Source organism: Gossypium raimondii, chromosome 13 (genome assembly GCF_025698545.1).
Source record: "Gossypium raimondii isolate GPD5lz chromosome 13, ASM2569854v1, whole genome shotgun sequence".
In the NCBI taxonomy this organism is placed as follows: domain Eukaryota; kingdom Viridiplantae; phylum Streptophyta; class Magnoliopsida; order Malvales; family Malvaceae; genus Gossypium; species Gossypium raimondii.
Window position 1 is genome coordinate 41,341,235 of NC_068577.1, and position 21,159 is coordinate 41,362,393.

At 32.8% G+C, this 21,159-nt stretch overlaps 2 protein-coding genes across 2 annotated transcripts; one reads left to right on the forward strand and one right to left on the reverse strand.

Moving 5' to 3' along the window:
* The first annotated feature begins 2,533 nt into the window (after positions 1-2,533).
* On the forward strand, positions 2,534-10,977 carry LOC105783213 (zinc finger CCCH domain-containing protein 37). Its single transcript, XM_012608530.2, has 12 exons — positions 2,534-2,881; positions 3,599-3,846; positions 5,426-5,485; positions 5,583-5,660; positions 5,744-5,806; positions 5,900-6,094; positions 8,298-8,335; positions 8,432-8,478; positions 8,582-8,733; positions 9,953-10,006; positions 10,284-10,415; positions 10,594-10,977. The coding sequence occupies exons 1-12, from the start codon at positions 2,707-2,709 to the stop codon at positions 10,729-10,731; spliced, it is 1,380 nt and encodes a 459-aa protein (XP_012463984.1). The 5' UTR covers positions 2,534-2,706; the 3' UTR covers positions 10,732-10,977.
* A 1,549-nt stretch (positions 10,978-12,526) lies between these two features.
* LOC105784286 (lysine-specific demethylase JMJ26-like) lies at positions 12,527-18,718 on the reverse strand. The gene is made up of 14 exons (XM_052626272.1): positions 18,275-18,718; positions 18,114-18,197; positions 17,924-18,024; positions 17,718-17,817; positions 17,038-17,179; positions 16,878-16,941; positions 16,071-16,782; positions 15,629-15,958; positions 14,619-15,183; positions 14,271-14,422; positions 13,885-13,957; positions 13,720-13,805; positions 13,243-13,362; positions 12,527-12,880 (listed from the first exon to the last, which is right to left on the reverse strand). The coding sequence occupies exons 2-14, from the start codon at positions 18,123-18,125 to the stop codon at positions 12,815-12,817; spliced, it is 2,523 nt and encodes an 840-aa protein (XP_052482232.1). The 5' UTR covers positions 18,126-18,197; positions 18,275-18,718; the 3' UTR covers positions 12,527-12,814.
* Between the last annotated feature and the right edge of the window lie 2,441 nt (positions 18,719-21,159).

Genomic DNA, 21,159 nt, shown 5'->3' on the forward strand with positions numbered 1-21,159 from the left:
TTTATTTATAATATAATTATTAATATTTATATTTGACTATTTTATATCTAAAAATAATATATATTCATGTTTTTATTCTTTGTTAGTTATTCATGAACATTATTCTCAAACATGTTCATCTAATTTTTACGAACATGTTTATTTAACTTAAACGAACAAGCATGAACACAAATGATTTTAAATAAACGAACACGATCAAACATTTTAAAATTCTTAACGAACACAAACCATTCATGAACAAGCTTAAAAATAAACAAACGAACATGAACAAATGTTTGTTCGTTCAAGCTTGATTGATTTATAGCCCTACGACTAAACACAATACACTAAGATTCGAAAGTAAAAAGCATACATCCTCCTTATAAATTACACCTAAAAGGATTGTTATCTCAATTCTCAACAAATCTGATACATGCACGGATGGGGTGAAATTTATTAAATTCAATTCACCAAAGCTGCCAATTTTCAAGTTTGAGAAATCAACAGACTTGTGACGACTTTTTGGATGGGATCCAAGCATTTCTAGGTTGAGATGTCTTCATGGCATTTGAATATCTATCCCTTAGCTTCGAAACGCACTTTGAATCTTTTGATTTTGAGTTCGTGAGCTAAAGTTATGGCCGTTTTAGTGAAGATTGTGCGAGCAAAATTCCTGGACGGGATTATGATGGGAATTACGAGTTTTGGGCTTTTAATTCGAGTTTAAATCATATTGGGTTCAGATTTTAGGCTTAATTCTTATTATATATGAGCTTAATATTGTATTTATCAGCTCTTATTATTTTATTATTTTATTATTCCGAATTTTTTATAATTATTAAGTATTTTAAGTTATTTAGGAGTTTTATGTCAATAAGAAAGTTTAGTTTTAAACTACTTCTTGTTTAGGTTAATTAGAGTTCTAGTATACTTAAGAGTTTTTTTTAATTTATTTAGCTAGCCTATATAAAGGCCTTTGCATTGTACACAATTCAATCAATTTATTATTATTCAACTTCTCTTTTGAGTTTTTATTTTCAAAAATTTCTCTTGAGTTTTTTTTAGAAGAGTTTTAACAATCTTTTTAAATTGTGGGGATCATTTTCAAACTTTTTCTTGCCAAGGTTTTTATCTTGGAGGGGAAATTAGAGCCACTTGAAGGGGGTTGTGAATTCTTTGTGTTTTCAAGGCTTCTTAAAACTTCTACATATCACATTCTATCTTTTCCATCTATCTTTTTTATTTTCTTCTTTATTGTTCCAATATTTAATTCATTGTTCTATTTATTATCTTATTTATTTATTTTATTTGACTTGGATTTGATTGTGTTTTAGGTTGTGTCAAAATCCAAGTTTCTTTCTGAACGTCTAGAGCTCTAAGTCAAATCTGTGACTTAAACAAACTTTACAATCTGCTTCCGCATTCATCTGCATTCTTCCGTATCAATCTGACAAAATTCTCAAAATTTATTTTGCAAATATATATAAAGAAAATATATAATAACACTAAAATTAATAACCTAGAGATGCAACAATAGTGTTGAGGTGGGTCCAAAAATACCCAATTTGAGAGTGTTGATAGAAAGGTCAGAGTAGGGCTTCTTCTTAGAGTTGTAGAGTTGAAAAGTTAACGGGTTGAAGAAGAAGAACAAGAACAAAAAGCAACAATCATGTTTCCTTTAAGATGAAATTGAAAATGATTTGGGTTTTTGAAAACTACTTTGAAAAACCTAGAGCAGATTCATTTAAGTTTTTTTCCCCTAGAAGAGAGAAAAAGAATGAATGCAGAATGGAGGTGGGGGGTTAGATGCATGATGAATATGTGTTTGAGAATCAAATTGATTGAATTTACAAATGTGTAAGTTAAATTTGTTAAATTATTTAAAAGATAACATCTAGGGGTGTTCAAACTTCAGTTAAAACTGAATTAACCGACCGAACCAATTTAATTCAGTTAAGCGGTTGACTAACAGATCTAGTTCAATCGGAGGCCGGTTAAAGGTTTTTTGAAATTTCGATAAATGGTTAATTCAGTTAATTACCCGATTAATTCGAACTTAATAAATAATAATATATATTATATGTATTAGGCTATTACTAGTTCGGTTAATTCAGTCAAATGAACATTATAAATTTATTTAGCTTATATGTTTTATACTTGTTTAAACAAAAAAAAAAAGATATAAATTTCGGTTCGCTTAATTTTTTGAAAAATGTTGGTTCGATTAACGATTAAAGGATTAAAAGTTCGATTAATACTAATTCATTGATTAACCGCTTAAATACCTCTAATCACATTACCACTTTTGTTAACAATTTACAGGTGATCAAAACAAAATAAAAATAAATCAGTAACAAAATTAAAAGTTTTATAGTTGAAAACGAATAATTATAATTTACCCTTAAATAAAATAAACACACATCATTTTCACTCTTTTAACCATGCTTTCTTTTGCTTTACTTTGATTTCTTTTATTTTCCTAGGAAAAATTTAAAAGTAAATTTTACAAATTTCTATTTCCTTTCTGATAAATAATTTTCAGAGCGTATTGAGCTACGCTGACCTACCGCGCGGCATTACTCTGTTACCGGGGTGCCTTCGAAAATAATAAAAAGGAAAAAAAAAAGAATCTAAAAATGAAGAAAATATAATTTCAGACATCTAATTCAGCAGTGAGTGTACGGCATAGTTAAAATTTTGTGAATTAGGGTTAGTAGCAGTGGCCAAATGGCCAACCAGTTTTACGGTTACTCATCCCCATCACCTTCCGCCTCCACTCTCCACCGTTATCTGGACTCCGACGCCGCGTCTCAGTCTCAGTCTCATTTGCTTCAACAACTCCACCCCTCCGCTGCTGCCGCTGCCGCTGCTGCCGCCTCACTCATCAAACGCCCCTCTCAAGGTAACCAAACTACTGCTGCTTTTATTTCCGGATTGCTTACACAAATCTGATTCTCAGTTTAATTTCTTTCTTTCTTATTAATTGTGTTTGAATGTTTTTCTTGTTATGAAGCTACAATCTTAGATGCCGTAGTTCGTTAAGAATATTGATGGGAAGGGTGATCTTTAGCGGTAACCTTTACTTGTATTTTGAACTTTAGATTAGCTCTTCTTCTGTCTACTAAATGATTTTGATGCCGTTATAATCATACCAACTACTCAACTATGATCCCTGCATGTTTTTGTCGTTCCTTGCTGAAGGGAGCAATGATGACATGATTATTGAGCTTATTCTTATACTAACATTTGTACTTTTCACTCTAATATGGTGTGTAATCTAATGCAATCTGGGAAGGGAACCCACGGGCTTTTGGCCTGAATCAGCTTGTTCAAAAAATTGACTCTATATATGTATTTTTTGTACAATTATTTTAAGTCATCTTGATCCTTATTTAACTGTTAACAACGTTAGGTATCTCCCAGTACCTCTAATTAATTCTAGAGTTTAGTAATATTTTCAAATTAAAAGTTTAAAGTATTTGCAATTAACACTGTTATTTGGTATATAATTGCCAAACTATTATATCTTCTTTATATAAAAGCATTTTTTTATGTTAAACTTATATTATTAACGTATATATTTCCTCTTTTTGTTGTATATAACTACTATGTACTATAGTTCTCTACCATCAGAATGTTTTGGATGCCCAAAACACACTTGGGCAGATTGAAGCTTGGTATTCTGCTAGCTCTTTAGTCAAGCGACCTAGATTGGAGAGTGCAAGCAATTTACCTATATATCCTCAAAGGCCAGGAGAAAAGGATTGTGCTCATTATATGCTCACAAGAACCTGTAAGTTTGGAGATAGCTGCAAGTTTGACCATCCTATTTGGGTTCCTGAGGGTGGAATCCCATATTGGAAAGAGGTGACCTTTATTGCCATCTTTTACGCCAATGATAATGAATCTTACTGGAGTTTGCCTATAGAAATTACTTTTCTTTGGGTACAATATAAACATTAATATTTGAATGAAATTTTATTTTCAACTTTTATATATTACACATTTTTTATATTAATAAGAAAAGTATTATCATATAAATGTTACTTATCGCCTTTAAAGTATATGATTGCTGCTATTATGCATGGATAAGCATATTTATGAGGCTTGTCTAATTATGTATTTAGTTTTACCAGTATTTAAAAGATTTTGTACTACTATAGCATTATGCTTGCATGTTTTATAAAATTCAATCAGTATACTAAACTATATCTAGTAACCAAGTAACGGAGAAATGGTCCCTTTTTCAAGACTGGTTCCAAAAATTCATCCTCACTTTGAATTTTGCATTCTTGTTATTATTGTAATTGAATAATTATTAATATTATTTATATATAGACTTAATATCATAATTATCTGATTTCTTGTTCTTCCTTTGGAACTCCCAAATCGTTAAACAATCTTCAGGCCTAGATGTATGTTTTTGTTAGATAATGGCCTGGTTTTGTAAGATGCAAATTCAATGCTTATGTATGTATCTTCAAAATAGTTGTTTAGAAACTTTATCTAATAAAATATTTTGAATAGAAAAGAAATTGGGAGTTCCATTGTTTATTTAAAGTTCACAAAATTAAAAGTAAATCTAAATTTTCATCCTTCTATTGCTATGAGACTAATGGGATTCACCCTCTTCTGGAGTCAAAAGATAGACACAACTATCCAAGAGTATTTTCTTTTTCTCTCTCTCAGACTTTGCAAGAATGAGAGTGGAAGAAAACAAGTTACCTTTGGCAGTTCTTCTTGGGCATAAATATAGGAGTTGGAGATTTTGGGGGGGAACTACTAATAAGACCAACCTAGAATGATGGTATGCAGAAAGTGGGCTTCTCCTTAAGGTCCTGCCTCAAGATTTTCTGGCAGCTACTTTAAGGAAGCTGAGACATTGTCTGACCTCAGCCCTAGAAAAAACTGTGATAAAAAGGGGCAACCTCCCATCTCACTGATTGGTGCATGTCAATGCATTTCTAGGAATGCCTCTATGGTTGTCAGTCTCTCCTGCTAGGCAGGTTCAATGTAGTGGAGGAACTAGGGAGAGGTTGATACACCCTAGGATTAATAACATGCTTTCTCTGCTGTTTGTCTAAGTTTGATTGGCTCTTTTGGAGTAGCTTGTGGTTCTAAATTCCTGAGCAGATCCCATTAATATATACTTTTGTACTTATTCATTTGTTTTTTTTACTATGTGCATATCTAATAATATGGATCATCGAGTTGTTATTTTAGTTCAACTTGCATGCCTGTCTGGACAAGCAGTATGTGGTTGTTCCAATTAAAGATGCACTGTTATTTGTTGGTCTAACCTTTTTTTTCTCTCATGTGGACACATCAATGAGCTTATTACTCATGTTTGTTTTCTATGTTAGAAATTCTATCCTGGTATTGCCAAAAAGGCAAGTTAGTGTACATTATTGTGATACAGTTTGATTTCCTTCTTTTTTCTCTTTAGGTTCCACCTGTTCCAGCTGGTGAATCCCTCCCTGAGAGACCAGGAGAGCCAGATTGTCCTGTAAGAAGTGATTTTTATAATTTTATGCTTTTGAGTATTTAATGGGTTGAACTTTAGTTCTTAAAATATTCCATCTATTGCCTGTTTGGTTTTGCAGTATTTTTTGAAAACTCAAAGATGCAAGTTTGGTTCGAAGTGCAAGTTCAATCATCCAAAAGATAAATTGGATGCTCCTGTATGTTCCATTCATCCAGGATTCCTTACTTTGCAGTTATTTTCATCTGTCCCTTTAAGATAATATCATGATTCTTTTCTCAGGGTGATTCTGAGAATTTAACGGTATCTGGGTTACCAGAAAGGCCCTCTGAACCCCCTTGTGCTGTAAGATATTTACCTCCTATGGTTTTTTGCTTCTTGTCCCTTGTACCAATTATGATTTTAAATTTTCCATCCTTGATTTTATAACTTTTGCAGTTCTACATGAAGACCGGAACATGTAAATTTGGTTCAACCTGCAAATTTAACCACCCAAAAGATATCCAAATACAGTTATCCCTACAAAACAATGTCAACTGTGAGCAGAGTGATATAGCCATGAAGATTGGGGGAATATCTGGAGATATTAAGCCGGCACTATATCATAATTCCAAAGGACTTCCAGTAAGACCGGTAATGTGTAGATCTGGCATGCATTCATTTTTCCCTTTTAGTAAATAGTAGGTGCATCAGTGATGTAGAATAAGTAGGGAAAAGGAATTAAATATAGGACTTCCAGTAAGACCGGTAATGTGTAGATCTGGCATGCATTCATTTTTCCCTTTTAGTAAATACTTGGTGCATCAGTGATGTAGAATAAGTAGGGAAAAGGAATTAAATATAGGACTTCCAGTAAGACCGGTAATGTGTAGATCTGGCATGCATTCATTTTTCCCTTTTAGTAAGTACTTGTGCATCAGTGATGTAGAATAAGTAGGGAAAAGAAATTAAATATAGAACAGAAATTTGAGAAATAGACTGAAACAAATCTAGAGTAATAGAGGAAATTTTGGCAGAAACAGAAATATGGAGAAAACAGAATACAATCAACAAGGGAAGAAAATCACAATGACTCAAATATTCTTCATCTGGAACCTAATCGAAACAAAAATAACATATGTATTATAAGCAAACTAAAAACCATAATAAAATGCTAAGTACCATGTATATCCCAAATTAGAAATAACACTAATAAAATATGTCTTAAATAGTGAATGTCATTCTCTCCCGAATTAAAAAACTTGACTGTGGAAAGTTAGAATGCAAATACTGTCTGCTTTAGAAAATCCATAAAATGAGCAAAACAAATGCAATGTTGATAGTTGTCAAGGCAAGAAGCAGCAAGCACATCAAGAATCCCTGCCACTGGACAATTTTGTTTAGGAATACTAGCAAATAAAACAATTGGTTAGAAGCATTCTAATAATTGGAACTGTCTTGCGGAAGATTAAAATCAAGAGGTTTGTGGTATTGATTTCAAGGAGGCAGGGAAATGAACTCTATCAGGAAATTTATGTTCAAACATAGGATCAGCCCTACCACAACAAACTTCAAATCACAATTTACCAATATATTTTTGATAAATAACACTCTAAAGGGACTTCACTTGTACACTCAGTGGGTAGACCATCTTTGTTGATGATCTCATTCCTGTTACAACCCTCTAAGCTGCCTCTAACATCCAAATCACCTCTTATCATATTAATTTGGTGGGCTATACTATCCTTTCCAAGATCAAGTTTATTCTTAGGTATTCAATAGGATCCAGTAGTTGTACATTTCTATCTAAAGGATCCTCAAAGTCTTGGTCTGCAATGTTCGTTGTGGTCTTCCTGACATTCAAAGCTCTATGGTCTTGACAATGAACTTTAGAACACTAAATTGAAGAACCACTGTAATCCCTTTTAACCAGCAGTTGGATTAAATGAAGAAAATTCCATATTCATTGTACTGCTATTATTTTTGAGTTCTGAGAATAAAGACTCGTCTAGATTGGCCACACCTGTCAAACTGAAATGAAGTCCAATGTTGGGAAACAGTCCTAGTAATTTCTCTGCAACTAAAGCCCTATGGTAAGCTTCATTACTAAATTTAGAGTAGGTAACTGTACAGCCCTAATCTTCTCTTTAAAGCTTCATTTACATAACTGGTTGAAGCTGTGGTGGTTTTTTTGGATGATGGGAAAACTGTAGATCTAGCTTCAAAGTTATGCTTTTTTATATGATTCAGTAACCTGCTAGGTAACCTGAAGTTTTTGGCTGGTGGTAGATTAAACTTTAATTTATGAATTATGCGTGCAGAAATTTAAGATTTAGGCTAGAAAGTCTTTAAGTTGTTAAAGCTCAATCTCAAAATCCATTTGGCTTAATTCTGGTTCAATGGCTTACAATTTCATTGGTTCATCTATTTCTTGATCCATTTTGATGGTTCCATATATGTTGTCAAATCAATAAGCCAGATGGTTCAAGGAGAGTGTGGCTGGTCTGGTCCATATTGATATGAGACTGGTTTATAAAAGAATAGTTTGTGTTGATTTTTCTGTTATAAATTTCAATTTATTCTCAATTTTGATGTTTGCTTAGATTCATTTTATGTCAAATTTCTTTTGATGAGATATGAAATTGAAGAAACACAAAATAGATGTTGGAGGATGTTGTTTCAAGCTTTAGAATGTTTATTCATACATATATTTAGGAAAAAAGGACTTAATCAACATTACAGTTGTTTGCTTTGTCCATTTATTCACTTTTCGTGGTAGTTAGGTACTGTATTTCCTATGAACTTAAGTACATGGTTTATGAAGAGCTCATAGATAACGTATGCTTGCTTTTGACAGGATGAAGTAGATTGCCCATTCTACCTGAAAACTGGCAGGTATTTATTAGCCCTATGGCAAATTGTTTTAAAATCTAATAACAATAGAGTATTATCCGAACTTCTAACTTTTCTAACTTACCTTTTCAATTTTAGTTGCAAGTATGGTTCTACTTGCCGGTACAATCATCCTGATAGGAATGGTATGTTAACTTCAATGTTTGTGATGTTAAAGATATAATTAATTTAAGTTTCCAAATGTCATGTTCAGTATTTGTGCCTCACATTATTTGAGCTTTTGTGCAGCATTCGTTCCTCCTGTAGCACTAGGCCATTCCCTTATAGCATCTGCCAGTAATCTGAACATTGGAGTTGTTAATCCAGCTTCTTCTCTATATCAAACAATTGACCCCAGATTAAGTCAGACAACTCTACTTGCTCAGCAAACAATGCCAACGGTAATGAGAGATTTTATGTTTCATGATCGCCATCTCCCCCCGGGGCTCTTCCTTTCTCCCTCTTATTATTGGTGGCAAGGTTACCCAACCACTTATTGCCCATTTTTTTGTGAGAGGCCCATCCTGCTTCAGAAACTTTTTCCTTGTAAAATTATGTTCAATATGAAGATGATTCCTTGACAAATTTGTTTAATTTTTATCTTTGAAATCTATTTTCATTTAAAACAGTAAAAGGAATTATCGTTTCTTTCTTTTTGCTTCTCTATTATTCCTGCATTTAGTTCTCTGAGTCCAAAATCAGCCTTATTAGATTGCAGTTTGGCTTGCCATGATTAGATTAAGTCATGGCTAGCTAGATTGGCATTAGTATGATCCAGATATGGTTCTACATTCTAAGGCTATACAATTTAAACAAGGTTGGGTGGCTAGAAAAAAGGTGAAGTGTTTCTTGTTTTAATCTTAATTTGAAATTAAGCATAGTTATTCGATTTGAATTAGAGAGTTTAGTTCTATTACCTTTTTTCGATATGTGGGAGGGGTGGGTCTGTATATATAGCAAGGAGTTGTTTGAAGCTGTCTTTGAGCAGAGGATACTTGCATTTACCATTGGGTCAAATACTGAGGTTAATTATTGTTAAATAACAAAGATGCCAAGTTTAACAGATTTTTTTCCAAATATTTCAAATATAAAAAAAAATGAAAAATAAACTAGTAAAAATTTTATTAATAATAATTTTTGGTAATATTTTCTTGAGGGTCAGGTGATTTTCCCACTACATTGTCACTGGTTTGCAGGTGTTTCCATGAAATAATGGGGCTATTGCTAATTCCAATCTTACTGCAATTCTGCCTGATTTTGCAATCTCACTGTAATACCAATTGGAACTGGGTCACGGTCTCATCCAAGGGCTACTATTTGTTAATGTCACTCATATGCTACATTCTTTTGTTCGAGTTCATAGAGTTGCATTTTCTCTCTATAGTTTCACTCAGTCTTCTGTGGTTTCAATTTCCTAACCTTTTTGTGTTGGGCTGCTTTTAGATGCAATTTTCCAAAATCTAGAGTAATCTTTAGCTTCAACCTTTCCTTCTTGGTTTGCCAAAATGTCTTCTGTAGAATAACAATAACTTTTTCTCTTTGGAGATATTTTGCTTGATGATTCTGAATTTTTATTGTTTGCTTAAGTGCTGATGCATTTTGTTTGTTTACATATTGCAGTTGGTAGGGACTCAACCTGTGTATCCTCAGAGACCTGGACAGACTGAATGTGATGTGCGCATTAATCCATTATGTTTTTTAAATTTCTAGCTGTAATATGTCTGTCTTTTAATTATTATTTTGAATTCCTTGCTGTCACCCAGTATTCTAATGACCAACAAGATAGTTCTCATACAATTGATCCTGGATTAGAGCTGCAGAATTCTTTCATGCTATAAAGCATCCAAATTACCTTCGAAAAACTTTTGACTTACTTTGTAATGTTACCTGCATCATAGGAATCAATATGCTTATTGATGACTTTTTCCCCAATTTATTCTTTACATTGCAGTACTATATGAAGACAGGGGAATGTAAATTTGGAGATAGATGCAAGTTCCATCACCCCATTGATCGGTTAACAACCAACGAAGCTTCTCAGCAAGCTATTAAGCTCACTCTTGCAGGATTACCTAGGAGAGAGGTGATTTTTCTTTTTCCCTAATGGCTTTGGTACTTGGTTATGATACTTGTGCTTTTCTTTCTCTGTTTGTTGGATTTCCATCCGTCTAGGATTTGTCTTCAAGCATAAAGATTATAGTTTTAGATAGTAATTTTCTTTTTGTCAATGCTATTGAGATAATCATGGGATACATTGACAGGGATCTGTTCATTGTCCATACTACATGAAAACTGGAACATGCAAGTATGGTGCAACATGCAAATTTGATCACCCGCCCCCTGGGGAGGTCATGTCTGTGACTGGAGTACAAGGAACATCCACAACAATGTCGGGATGAGGAACATGATATGGAAACTCAGCTACGGGAAGCTACTTTGTGATGACGATTTAGATGGGTTTATAGGGCTTTCTGTACCAAGGTCTGTTAGCATGATGCCTAGAGTGGACCATGTGAATTTAATGTATTTGTCAATTAATTTTTGAGAACACAATGCCATGGTAGTAGTTGAATTGTTGCTTGCAGTTGTATTGGTGTTTGGACTAATAGATATTTGGCAATTTTATGTTCCCGTTTGAAATTGAAGTATTGGATTGGAAGATTGAGTTATTCATCATCCACATGATGTTGGCTCATTTTCGTCGGGTAGAAATCTTTTATGGTTTTCTGGCATCTGAATAATTTTGAATTTCCTTTTAGATATATTTCAGGACCAGTTCTCGAATTTTCAGATTTTCTTATGATCGGATATGGTTTGGTCCTTTAATCAACCTTAGAAGACTAGATTAGGTTGCTGCTAAACAGTTTGATAGTATTGGATTGGTAATGTGGCAGCATTATGTGAAGATTGACACTGCAGTGCACTTGATCCTTAATCCAACTTCAACTTTGGTTAGGTGATATCCCGATTTTGGGGTTTCAAATTTGATGTTCACTTTGCTTGCATATGTTTTCTTAGACTAGGGTTCTGGTCGATTTCATCAAATGAAAGTAAAATCTCTTATCTTAGGGTTGCTTTGCTGAAAGAAAAGTTTGATTTCTATGTAATGTTTGGGAACTTGAATTTGAAATTTTGGATTTCCTTCGCTATATATGGTAAGAAAAAAACATGAATTTGTTGAAATTAACTGCCTATGAATTTGTTGGTTACTCAAGTTTCGAATTTTATATTTTAGTCACTAGTGTTATTGAACTTTAATACTTTAGTTACTCTTCCATTAAATCACTAACAAAATATTGGCTTGTTCTTTTTTTCTATGGGCATAATAACAAATTTTAGCTCTCCAATGTTTATAAATTTTATCAATTAGGTCTTAATTCTAAACAATTCAACAAATCTAACCTCAACTTTACACATTCTATTAATTTAGTCTTGATTCTTAAAATTAAAATTTAAAATAAAACTTTAAAATAAAATTTTTTAAAAGTTCTTTTTTGATAAAAATACATACAAAATTATAAAAAAATTATAAATGAATATATATTTTCTCATTTTCAAATGACATTTATTTATTAAAATAATAATTTTATAATAAAACAATTTAAGGAAAAAATCATTAAGAAGACTCGAGCAAATTTAACTTTTCTCTTCTTTTTTTACAACATTGATGACCACCGTGTTTAGTTTGAAATAAACAATACAGCTTGAAGTCAAAAAGATAAAGAATCAATGTCTTTAGATTATTGCATAGAACGAGTTTTATCAAAAAACATTATAAACACGTGTTTTAAAATCCTTTTTAAAATTTAAGCTTGAATTTATAAAAAGAAAAATACATTATAAACCCATGTTTTAAAATCCAAACTCAAATCTAAATTCTCAAGCGCTACCTTAATGAATTTGATACACCAAAAGACTTTAAAAGTCGTCATAATTGTAAGAAGTCAAGCGTACAAAGAATGTTGTTGATGACGACCCGCCGTGTGGCAATTGATATTGTCACCATAAAAATTCGGTGGTCTTTTTTGGAGCCATTAACATCTTCAAGATTTTGTTACTTTGAAGAATGCTAAGGTTGATAAAATAGAGCACATAAATTTTGCATCCATGTATAATCTTTCTCATTATGCACGTTAAATTGCCAGCATTTGCATTACACAGGTGCTTTATGCTAAATCTTAAATAAATAAGAGGTTGATCTTAAACCATTGGCTGAATATAATAAGTTTAAATCATGCATTGGCTGAAAAGAGTAAATACAATATAACTTGCACGTCAATTCCCCTCAGAAATCAGAGTTTGTACAAAAAAACTGAGCTTCTTACCAGAAACAATGGACACACCCTTGAGAACTCCAACGAAAAGAAGAGACTTCTAACAAATTAGGTGCAAAATCTGTTCGCAAAAATTATGACACCTACCACTGTTGCTGCCTGGCAATATTTAGAATAAATATATTTCAAAGGATGGGGATTAAGAGACTCATGCAGTGAGCTTCTCCAATTCCTCCACGGCATATTTCAAAGCATGAAGCATCATTTTCTTCACCTGTTTCATATAAAGGGTGTAATATCAAAACACCGTTCACCCGTTTGTAGATGGATAACATGCACATACTAAGCTTCATTTTTGGTATATATATATATGAGAACTATTGTTCTTGGTTTTGAGCATTACTTTGTCATGCGTCTTTTTTTACATTCATTAAGCATTGATGCTGTGACACAGTGAAGGAAAAGTAATATTTCATAATACTTGTTTAGAGCATGAATATGAAGGGAATAACATGTATGCATTAGAAAAGCTAAAACCAGGAGGCTAATGATCTTCAAAGTTGAAACATGATGTATAAGAAAGTTGCATGAAGTGCACAATATAATTCAACAAAATAATGTTATGAAATAATTTACCTCTAGTTTGTCCTCCTTAGACCTATGCTCATGTGGAAGAACCCGGAACTCCTCGGTCAAACGGATGCATTCATGAATATTTTCAGGAGACACGAAGTCAAGAGCAACTTTTGTACATGACTGCAAAGGGGCAAAATATACATAATCAGAATAATAATAACAATATTATGCAGGGATGCAATCAAACTGAAACTCCTATGAAGCGTATAATACATTAGCACACAAAACAATACACTAGAAATCTGAAAGTAAATACAAAACTTATTGGTCAACCAAGCTTGCATGGAAGGATATCAGTTCTAACTCGAAACCTTATTGTATACACCCAACAATATATACTCTCATCTGAGGCCAAGTAACATAGAAAATTGCATTCATCTCTATCAACAAAAAGTCACTACTCTGAAATGCAATTTCAGATAAAAGTTGGGTTATTGTCAACACTGTATTAAAAGGTATCTCCAAGAATTTACATGCCTTGAGATTTCTCACTTGATGAGGACAACCAGCAGGTATAAAGATCGCTTCTCCAAGTTTTTGTATAATGGTCCAAGGCTCGACTCCTGCAAAGAAGCATATAAATTTTCTATGAAAGAAAGGGAAATAATCAACGCAACCGAGCAACACCAATAAAGTGCTAACCAAACTCCTCCTTGAGCTTTCTCTTATGGTGCATGTTCAGGTAGAAAGTTTGATCATGAATCGGGTGCACAACCTGTCACATAAATTCATTTTCATTCTAGTTCGTTCTATCATAAATTACAAACAAAATTCTTAAAGATAAGATCACATAGTAGGTCTATCAGGCTAAAAAGGGAATGATCATTCGCTTACCAATCTTAAAATGCAAGGAAAAACTATTTATGATTCAACTTTAGGATTTAATTAAATTTATAATCAATCATTCCAAAAAAACAATTGTTATACATTTAATAGAAATGACCGGTACATGGCAATCCAAGTGTTTACTATAGGACACTACAAACACGCCAATATGCAGAAGCATATAATTGTGAAAGGGTAGCTACCTGATCCACTGGAGAGCAATAAACATGCCTGAATTCTCTATGATGCTTCCTAAGGTATTCCTCAAGTTTGGGAACATCTTGCCTACGAAAAATATCCCAAAGAGCCCCACCTCCAGATGCTTCATTTGTTAAACACGCATCTATAGCTTTATCTGTTGAACCAGAAGAGAAACAAAATAAGCAAATGTTAGTTTTCATAGGCATTATTGAGAAAGGAGAAATGAAACAGATAGATCACCGTATCCAGATTTATAGAGCAGTTCAACTCAATGAAAATGATGAAAAGAGAAATCAAAATTCAAGCAGGTATAATTGTATCGAAATGCATATTTCAGAAAGAAGAATCACCAGAATGAGTCTTATATATTTTCCTGTTACTTTCACCCACTTCTAATTCCTCTTTATTTTGAACCAACAATGATGTTTGACAAGATTTCACTTTCTTCTTTCTAGTTCTACTTTTTCTCTTTGGCGACTTCACAACTTTAACCATGACATCAGCATCAACTTGCCCTTTCATCAGCAAACAAGAATCTTCGTCCCAGCCATTAGGAAAATGCATATTTGAAAATGAGGTATCACTGATATGAGCCTCTTTAATTCTCCCGTTGCTTTCTTTATCCAATTTAGAGTTCTCTTCATTTTGAAATCCTAAAGTTTTCATCAGCAATTTAGTTGTTGAATCTGAACACTGACATGGATTCACTTCCTTCTTGCTAGTTATACCTATCATCTTCAAATGCTTCGGCCAAAAGTCCATACCTACTTGCTCTTCCAAAGGCAAATTGGAGTCCCTGTAATTGCCATATAACTCCATTTGATCTTGTCTTACATGCCTCATTTTCAAAATTTCTATATCTGCAAGCTGGTCAGAGGTATGAATCACTTCAGCTGAGTGCACCAAAACATTCACCTGAGTTGTACAAAAGCAACCACATTGTTATGTATTCATATAAGAAGAATGATTTAATTTTCAACAGAGACGATAGGAGCAAGTATTATAGAAAATTCAATCCAAGTAATTGCCTCTCTCTGCAAGATTCATACCTAAGCCTTCAAAGTTGAGAGTTTCAAGTTCTAGCCCATGGGCTGTCCCCTATAGGATTCATTGTTGCATTAGTTTAATTTAAAATGAAGCTGCTAGCTAAAGACTCATATTCTTTCACATATGAGCAATTCAAACTCAGATATTGCAACATATACCGAAAACTGTGAACAAAATCCTAAATGTAGTTAAAGACTAGGATAGAAAGCTTGATGATTCCAAAAATATGACATAAGCCACCAAATCTCCAATAAAAGCATTTCCCTAACGAACCACTTAGCAAGATATTGCAATATATACTAAATTTTTATACCGCGTCCGACATGTCAAAATGAAGCTTGGTCACTGAGTCTCCACGCCCAAGCTCTTCAACAAATCCATAAGCTATATATGTTTTTGGACCAAGGTCAGGCTTCAAAATGTTTGCAGGCAATTTTGCTGCCATGTTGAGGATGCCTGAGAAAGGATTCGTGTATTCCAAAAACGGCAAGGAACTGACAAATTCTGCACAATGGCGTGGTAGGAGCTCCTCAAAATGATTTGATGGGGGCCAATCTTTTAGTTTCAGAATCTGAGGCCAAGAGTTACTATGTACACAACCCTCTAAATATCCCATGAAAAATTTATGAATGTTTAGTTCAACCTGCATTTTAAAATGTAATTAATATCAATTGACAGAAACATAATGATACTCATTTAGAACACGTATATTTGATAATGATCATTAAAGCAAATAGCAAATCGAACAAAATTACCTCGCACAAGTCAAGACAATCAATTGCTCTCACATTAACGTTTGAAGAACCTTTCTTATTTGATACATCACGGAATGCACGCCACAGTACCATTGGCTCCCAACTTAAGCCAGAGGTTAATTCATGAACATTCCTAACAATCACTGGCTCTCCCTTAATCCAATGCCACTGAAAATGCTCTAGATCCCCCTGTTGTAAATCTTTGGCCAAAGGAGAATACAAGCGTTCCTTACTACCGTGTTCCTGTATTGCGTCATTCACAACACCAATCTCATTATCAAATAGACAAGAACAATGTCCTGTTAAGGTTCCAAGCCCATTGTCAAGTTTATGCAACTTAACCAATCTTTCAGCTTTGATTTTCAACATAGAAACCCAATTGGCTGGCAACATGCATTTCAACTCCAAGCACTTGTGTCCACAACCACCCAGTTTTTCCACTGGGCAGGGGATGTCACCATTTCCCTTTACTTGCCACTCAGATGGTAGCTTGACATGTTTCCTAGAGCTTGTCTTGTTCTTTTCCTTATCTAATGATAAAGGTTCCCCTCCATGTAAGTAAGCTTTCCCTCTGTCTAAATATCTTTGGACCATTTTATCTCCACCCCGCAAGCATTTACCCCGAATTTCCCAACAACAAGTGAGGCAAAGCTCATATGAACATTTTGGGCAGACTCTGTGGAGATCAACTATTGATGTTTTGCAATTATTGCTGCCATAAAATGAAACAGATAATACAAAGCTAATTTCAACAGAGACCAAAAACAATTCCAACATTCTTCTTATTATATTAAGAATGAAACCCACCAATACAAACGTTCGTAATCACTAGAAACAGCCCGAAGTAGTTCCATCTCTGATGACCTTAATCCTGCCGCAACATTCATCATTTGATATTAACAATATTTTTGAATTATTGGTGTCTTTGATTCAACTCAAATAATCAGTTAACCCCAACATTTCATACCTTGGATCTTGGCTTGTAGCTCTATTTCCTTCATTTGCTCCTCATTAAATTGTTTCAGGAAAGGATACAACAAGGAGATTAGATACTTGAAGTGTTTAATTCTTTCTTCTTTATTCAATGGCAGTCCAGAGTTTTTGACATCCTATTAGAATGTGTAAGAACCCACTGGTAGTCATTAAAATAAAAATCACAAAATAGAAGCAAGAGTGCATTTGACATATTAGACTTGTGTGACTCAATCCTGTTAGATTCAGCCTGAAAAGTTTGATGTGCACAAGTTGTATTCGTATAGGACTATGCAAGAGTTCATTTGACATGTTAAACTTGTGTGACTCAATCTTGTTTGATCCAGCCTGAAAAGTTCAATGTGCACAAATTGTATTCGTATAGGACTATACTTCTTCTATTAGACGGGTTGTTTGTCCCTTAAAAACTGAACATAGCCACAAATCTATTGTATTGTTACTTTTCAATATTAGTGAATTTTTCCCATTTTCCAGGTAAAATCTGCATATTTTTTATTTTTCTTCTTTATTAGTTTGCGATCGTTTCTACTGTTATTATAGACTTTTTCCATGCATTTATTTAATAATAAAATATTAAAATTTTCCACTTAATCGTTTCAGGTTGATTCTATAGCTTGAAAGAACATAATTAAATAGCAAACTACGAATATTAACCTTCATGAGTTGGTCCGAACGCAAACATGATTTACAGTTGCAAATTTTACGGCAAAATGGGCAGGACCCAGCTATGGCTTTCTCTGGAAACCGCGGGTACCTATATTCGAATCTCTTCATTAGTGACAATAAACACTGAATTAAGACTTTTTTTTTGTTTGCCATTAAAACGTTGCTTTAAAAAAAAAGATGGAAGATTTGAGTACCATTTTTTTATGCATGAATCACAGTAGCGTTTACGTTGACACTTGCGGCAGAACTGCACTCGGCTTTTGAGCTGATGGCACTGATGGCAATAACCACCACCCTACTTTCCAAATGAAAACAATGCCTTTAATCGGAAGGAAAAAAAGAAGAGAGAAACCTTTAATTTCAAAGCCAAACGGGCAAGCTCACCGCAACTTCCATTTTTTCAGCTGAGGAGACATTGCCAGTCCTTGAAAATGACTCCCTTTTGTCACCGTTTCCATCTTTCTTCCCCTGCGTTGTTCACATTAAAAAAGTCATCATTTCAAAACAAAGCTCTTTAAAAACAAAACAGAACAAGTAAAACCCACCTTGGATTTGGGGCCATTCTCTTGTTTCTCCGCTGCAAACTTGGCATTCCTAGTCCTCCGTGACCAAGGCTCAACTTCTCCGCCATTCCCATAGTCCTAGTCCAAAACAGAAATACCCTTTTCTTCTTCCACTCGTTCATTTTGATTAGTCCTCTTCCTCTTCTTCTTATGTGGCCTGGTTTTCGCAGGGTTTTGCTTGCAACGGTTCTTTTGGTGGAGAAAATGAAATTCGCAGTATGATTCACCGTGGATCCTCCAGCGGCTACAACGCCATTTACGTCCGTTTCTTGCACACTGAAGCTCTTCCGGAGGTGCCATAAATGTTACCATTTCGCCGTTCCAGAACGACTCTTCTCCCACAACCTCCCCTTCTTTCATGCCTTTGATCAGTGTTCGTCAAATGAAAGGAACAGAGAAAAACTGTCTCTTCAGTTTCCTCCTCAGTCCGCACCTTAGTTGATATAAATGTACGAGCGGGGTTTTGTTCTTTTTAAAGGATGTGCGATATGACGTATGCTGGTTTAGCTTGGGAGCTAAGAAACAAAATTTAGCTTTTGGGTTTTTTTCAATAAAGGTGAATTTGTTTGAGGAAAACAACTTACCTGAATGGATGTTTAGAAAATTTAACGTTTTCTAATGTTGGAATGATCTGCAATAAGTTGTATTTTTAATTGTTTTACATCATTTTTAAATAAATAAATAAATTTATAATGGTAAGCATTATAATATTACTCAAAATTCTAATTCTATTACACCTCAAATTTATTTATTTACAATGTAAGAAAATTATTTTAGGTTAATAGTTTATGTCTGTAATTTTTAAAGTGTTGAATCAAAATTTTATCATACTTAGAGGGTTAAAGTGCAATTTTATTTTTATTAATGTATTTTTGTTTTTTAATTTAAGGGGCCTTAATGAAAAAAAATTCAATTTTAGGGGAGGCCAGAATCTCTGCCAACCCTCCTAGCAATGCCCTTGCATGCAATATGTATAATACTAAAAATAAATTTTAGTACATGTAAATACATCAGATTAAGAATATTAACTACCCTACAATTGTTTACCATGGCGTTGTCATCAATCTTAAGTTGATGTTTGAGTTAACTTGTGACGTCAATTCAATCAATAATAATATCAATATATACAATTGCTAAAGGTAACAAATTGTGCATGATAAAATTAAAATGTACAAAATATTTTAAAATAAATTTTGGTTGAGTGATAAAATTAAAATTTTATATACTCAAATGTCATGGATCCAAATCTCACCATAATATAACTTATTTTAAGTATAAGAAGATATTTTCGTAATTTCTCTAACTGAGTTGAAATTAAGTTAATTCGTGATACCAAGAGTATAGATATTTTTAAAAAACCTTTTAGCTAAATAATAGTTACTGATAATTAAATACAGTATAAATTGATTTTAAAAAGTTGAAAAAAAAGTAGATTTACATCAAGTTGGAATTCTTTTGATATTTAATGCTGTAAAAGTATTTGTATAAGTTTAGGAAGCCTATAAGGAAGGGTCATTCTAATGCCTTAACAAAATTTTGCTTCACAACAGCTGGTTTCCGATAGTCTGATGCATTGGACTACTAAAACAATACATGAAAAGCAATCGTTATAACTCAAGTCACAGCATGAAAGCATACCTTGTAATCACAAATGAGATGGATTATTTCCATTTAATCAGGGGAGAATCTAGGGGCAGCTAGGGCTTCGGGCTCCTTGAAATGGAAGATTGTTATTTAGATTTTTTTTTTAAATTAAAAATTTTAAATTAGTAAAGGTAAAATTTTACTTTGGCCCCTCTAAAATTATAAAAATTTAACTTAATCCTTTAAACATTATAAATATATAGACTACAAAAAATTAAAATTTCATTCGACCCCTAAAAAATTGTTTTGACTTCACCCCTACATTTAATCACTAATAAGCAATACTGCACAAAATAGAGACTAAATAATTTGTTATGCCACATTTAAGTCTGTGAATACTTATGAATACTCGATATTTCAATAGTAGAGAGATGTAACCTCTATATTAGAAAATAATCATAGATGTTTGTATACTGAAAAAATTTTGAAAATTTATTTTACCTATAGAATACAAAAAGTCATAAAACAATAAAAGCATAATCATAAAAATGATATAATTTGAACTATATATAGGCAATGAATGGTTGAGCAACAAATTATGTTTCTCTTTATACATGGCAGATTGTATGTTTTTCCATTATATAATTATATTTCTTCATTTGAAACTTTTGGAGAAAGTTACATTAATTTAAATATGTTGATCCAAATACAACTTTTAATAATAAAATAATTATTTCTAAAAATAAAATTAAAATTAAAAATCTCAAGTGCTCATGTATAAATCAATAGGTTAGGCACCTACTTTAATTACACAAATTATAAAGAATTTGTTATGTAAAATTTTATATTATATATGTGTTTGCAATGTGGTATTATTGACATTGTAAACTGCTTACAATATGTATTAAGCATGATATACATTATATTTGAATTATTCTTATTTATTTCAAAAAGAAATTAAAATTAGTGATTAAAAATTATAACTTTTAAGAAAAAATTAAAACACCCCAATATAATTATTATCTATTAAAAGAGAATGTAAGTTGGAGTTGGTCGAAAGTATGGTTTATTTTATTTTAGAAAACCCTTTTCTAATACTTTAATTCTTAAAATAGTTGTTTTAGGGATAAATATTAAATTTATATATTAACATTGGTCTAATATATAATTTGATACATGAAGTTTGATTTGGTGCAATTACATATATGAAATTTAAATTGTGGTTGATATGTATACATAAAACTTTAGCTTTGATTCAATTGTACACATTTGAAGAAATAAAT

Coding starts and splice junctions, on each gene's coding strand:
- LOC105783213 (XM_012608530.2), top strand. CDS start 2,707: ATGGCCAACCAGTTTTACGGTTACTCATCCCCATCACCTTCCGCCTCC. Junction 8,336..8,431: donor TTCTACCTGAAAACTGGCAG/GTATTTATTAGC, acceptor TTTCAATTTTAG/TTGCAAGTATGGTTCTACTT. Junction 10,007..10,283: donor CTGGACAGACTGAATGTGAT/GTGCGCATTAAT, acceptor TTTACATTGCAG/TACTATATGAAGACAGGGGA.
- LOC105784286 (XM_052626272.1), bottom strand. Junction 17,818..17,923: donor GATTCATGCATAAAAAAATG/GTACTCAAATCT, acceptor ATTCGAATATAG/GTACCCGCGGTTTCCAGAGA. Junction 13,363..13,719: donor ATCAAGTGAGAAATCTCAAG/GCATGTAAATTC, acceptor GCCCCTTTGCAG/TCATGTACAAAAGTTGCTCT.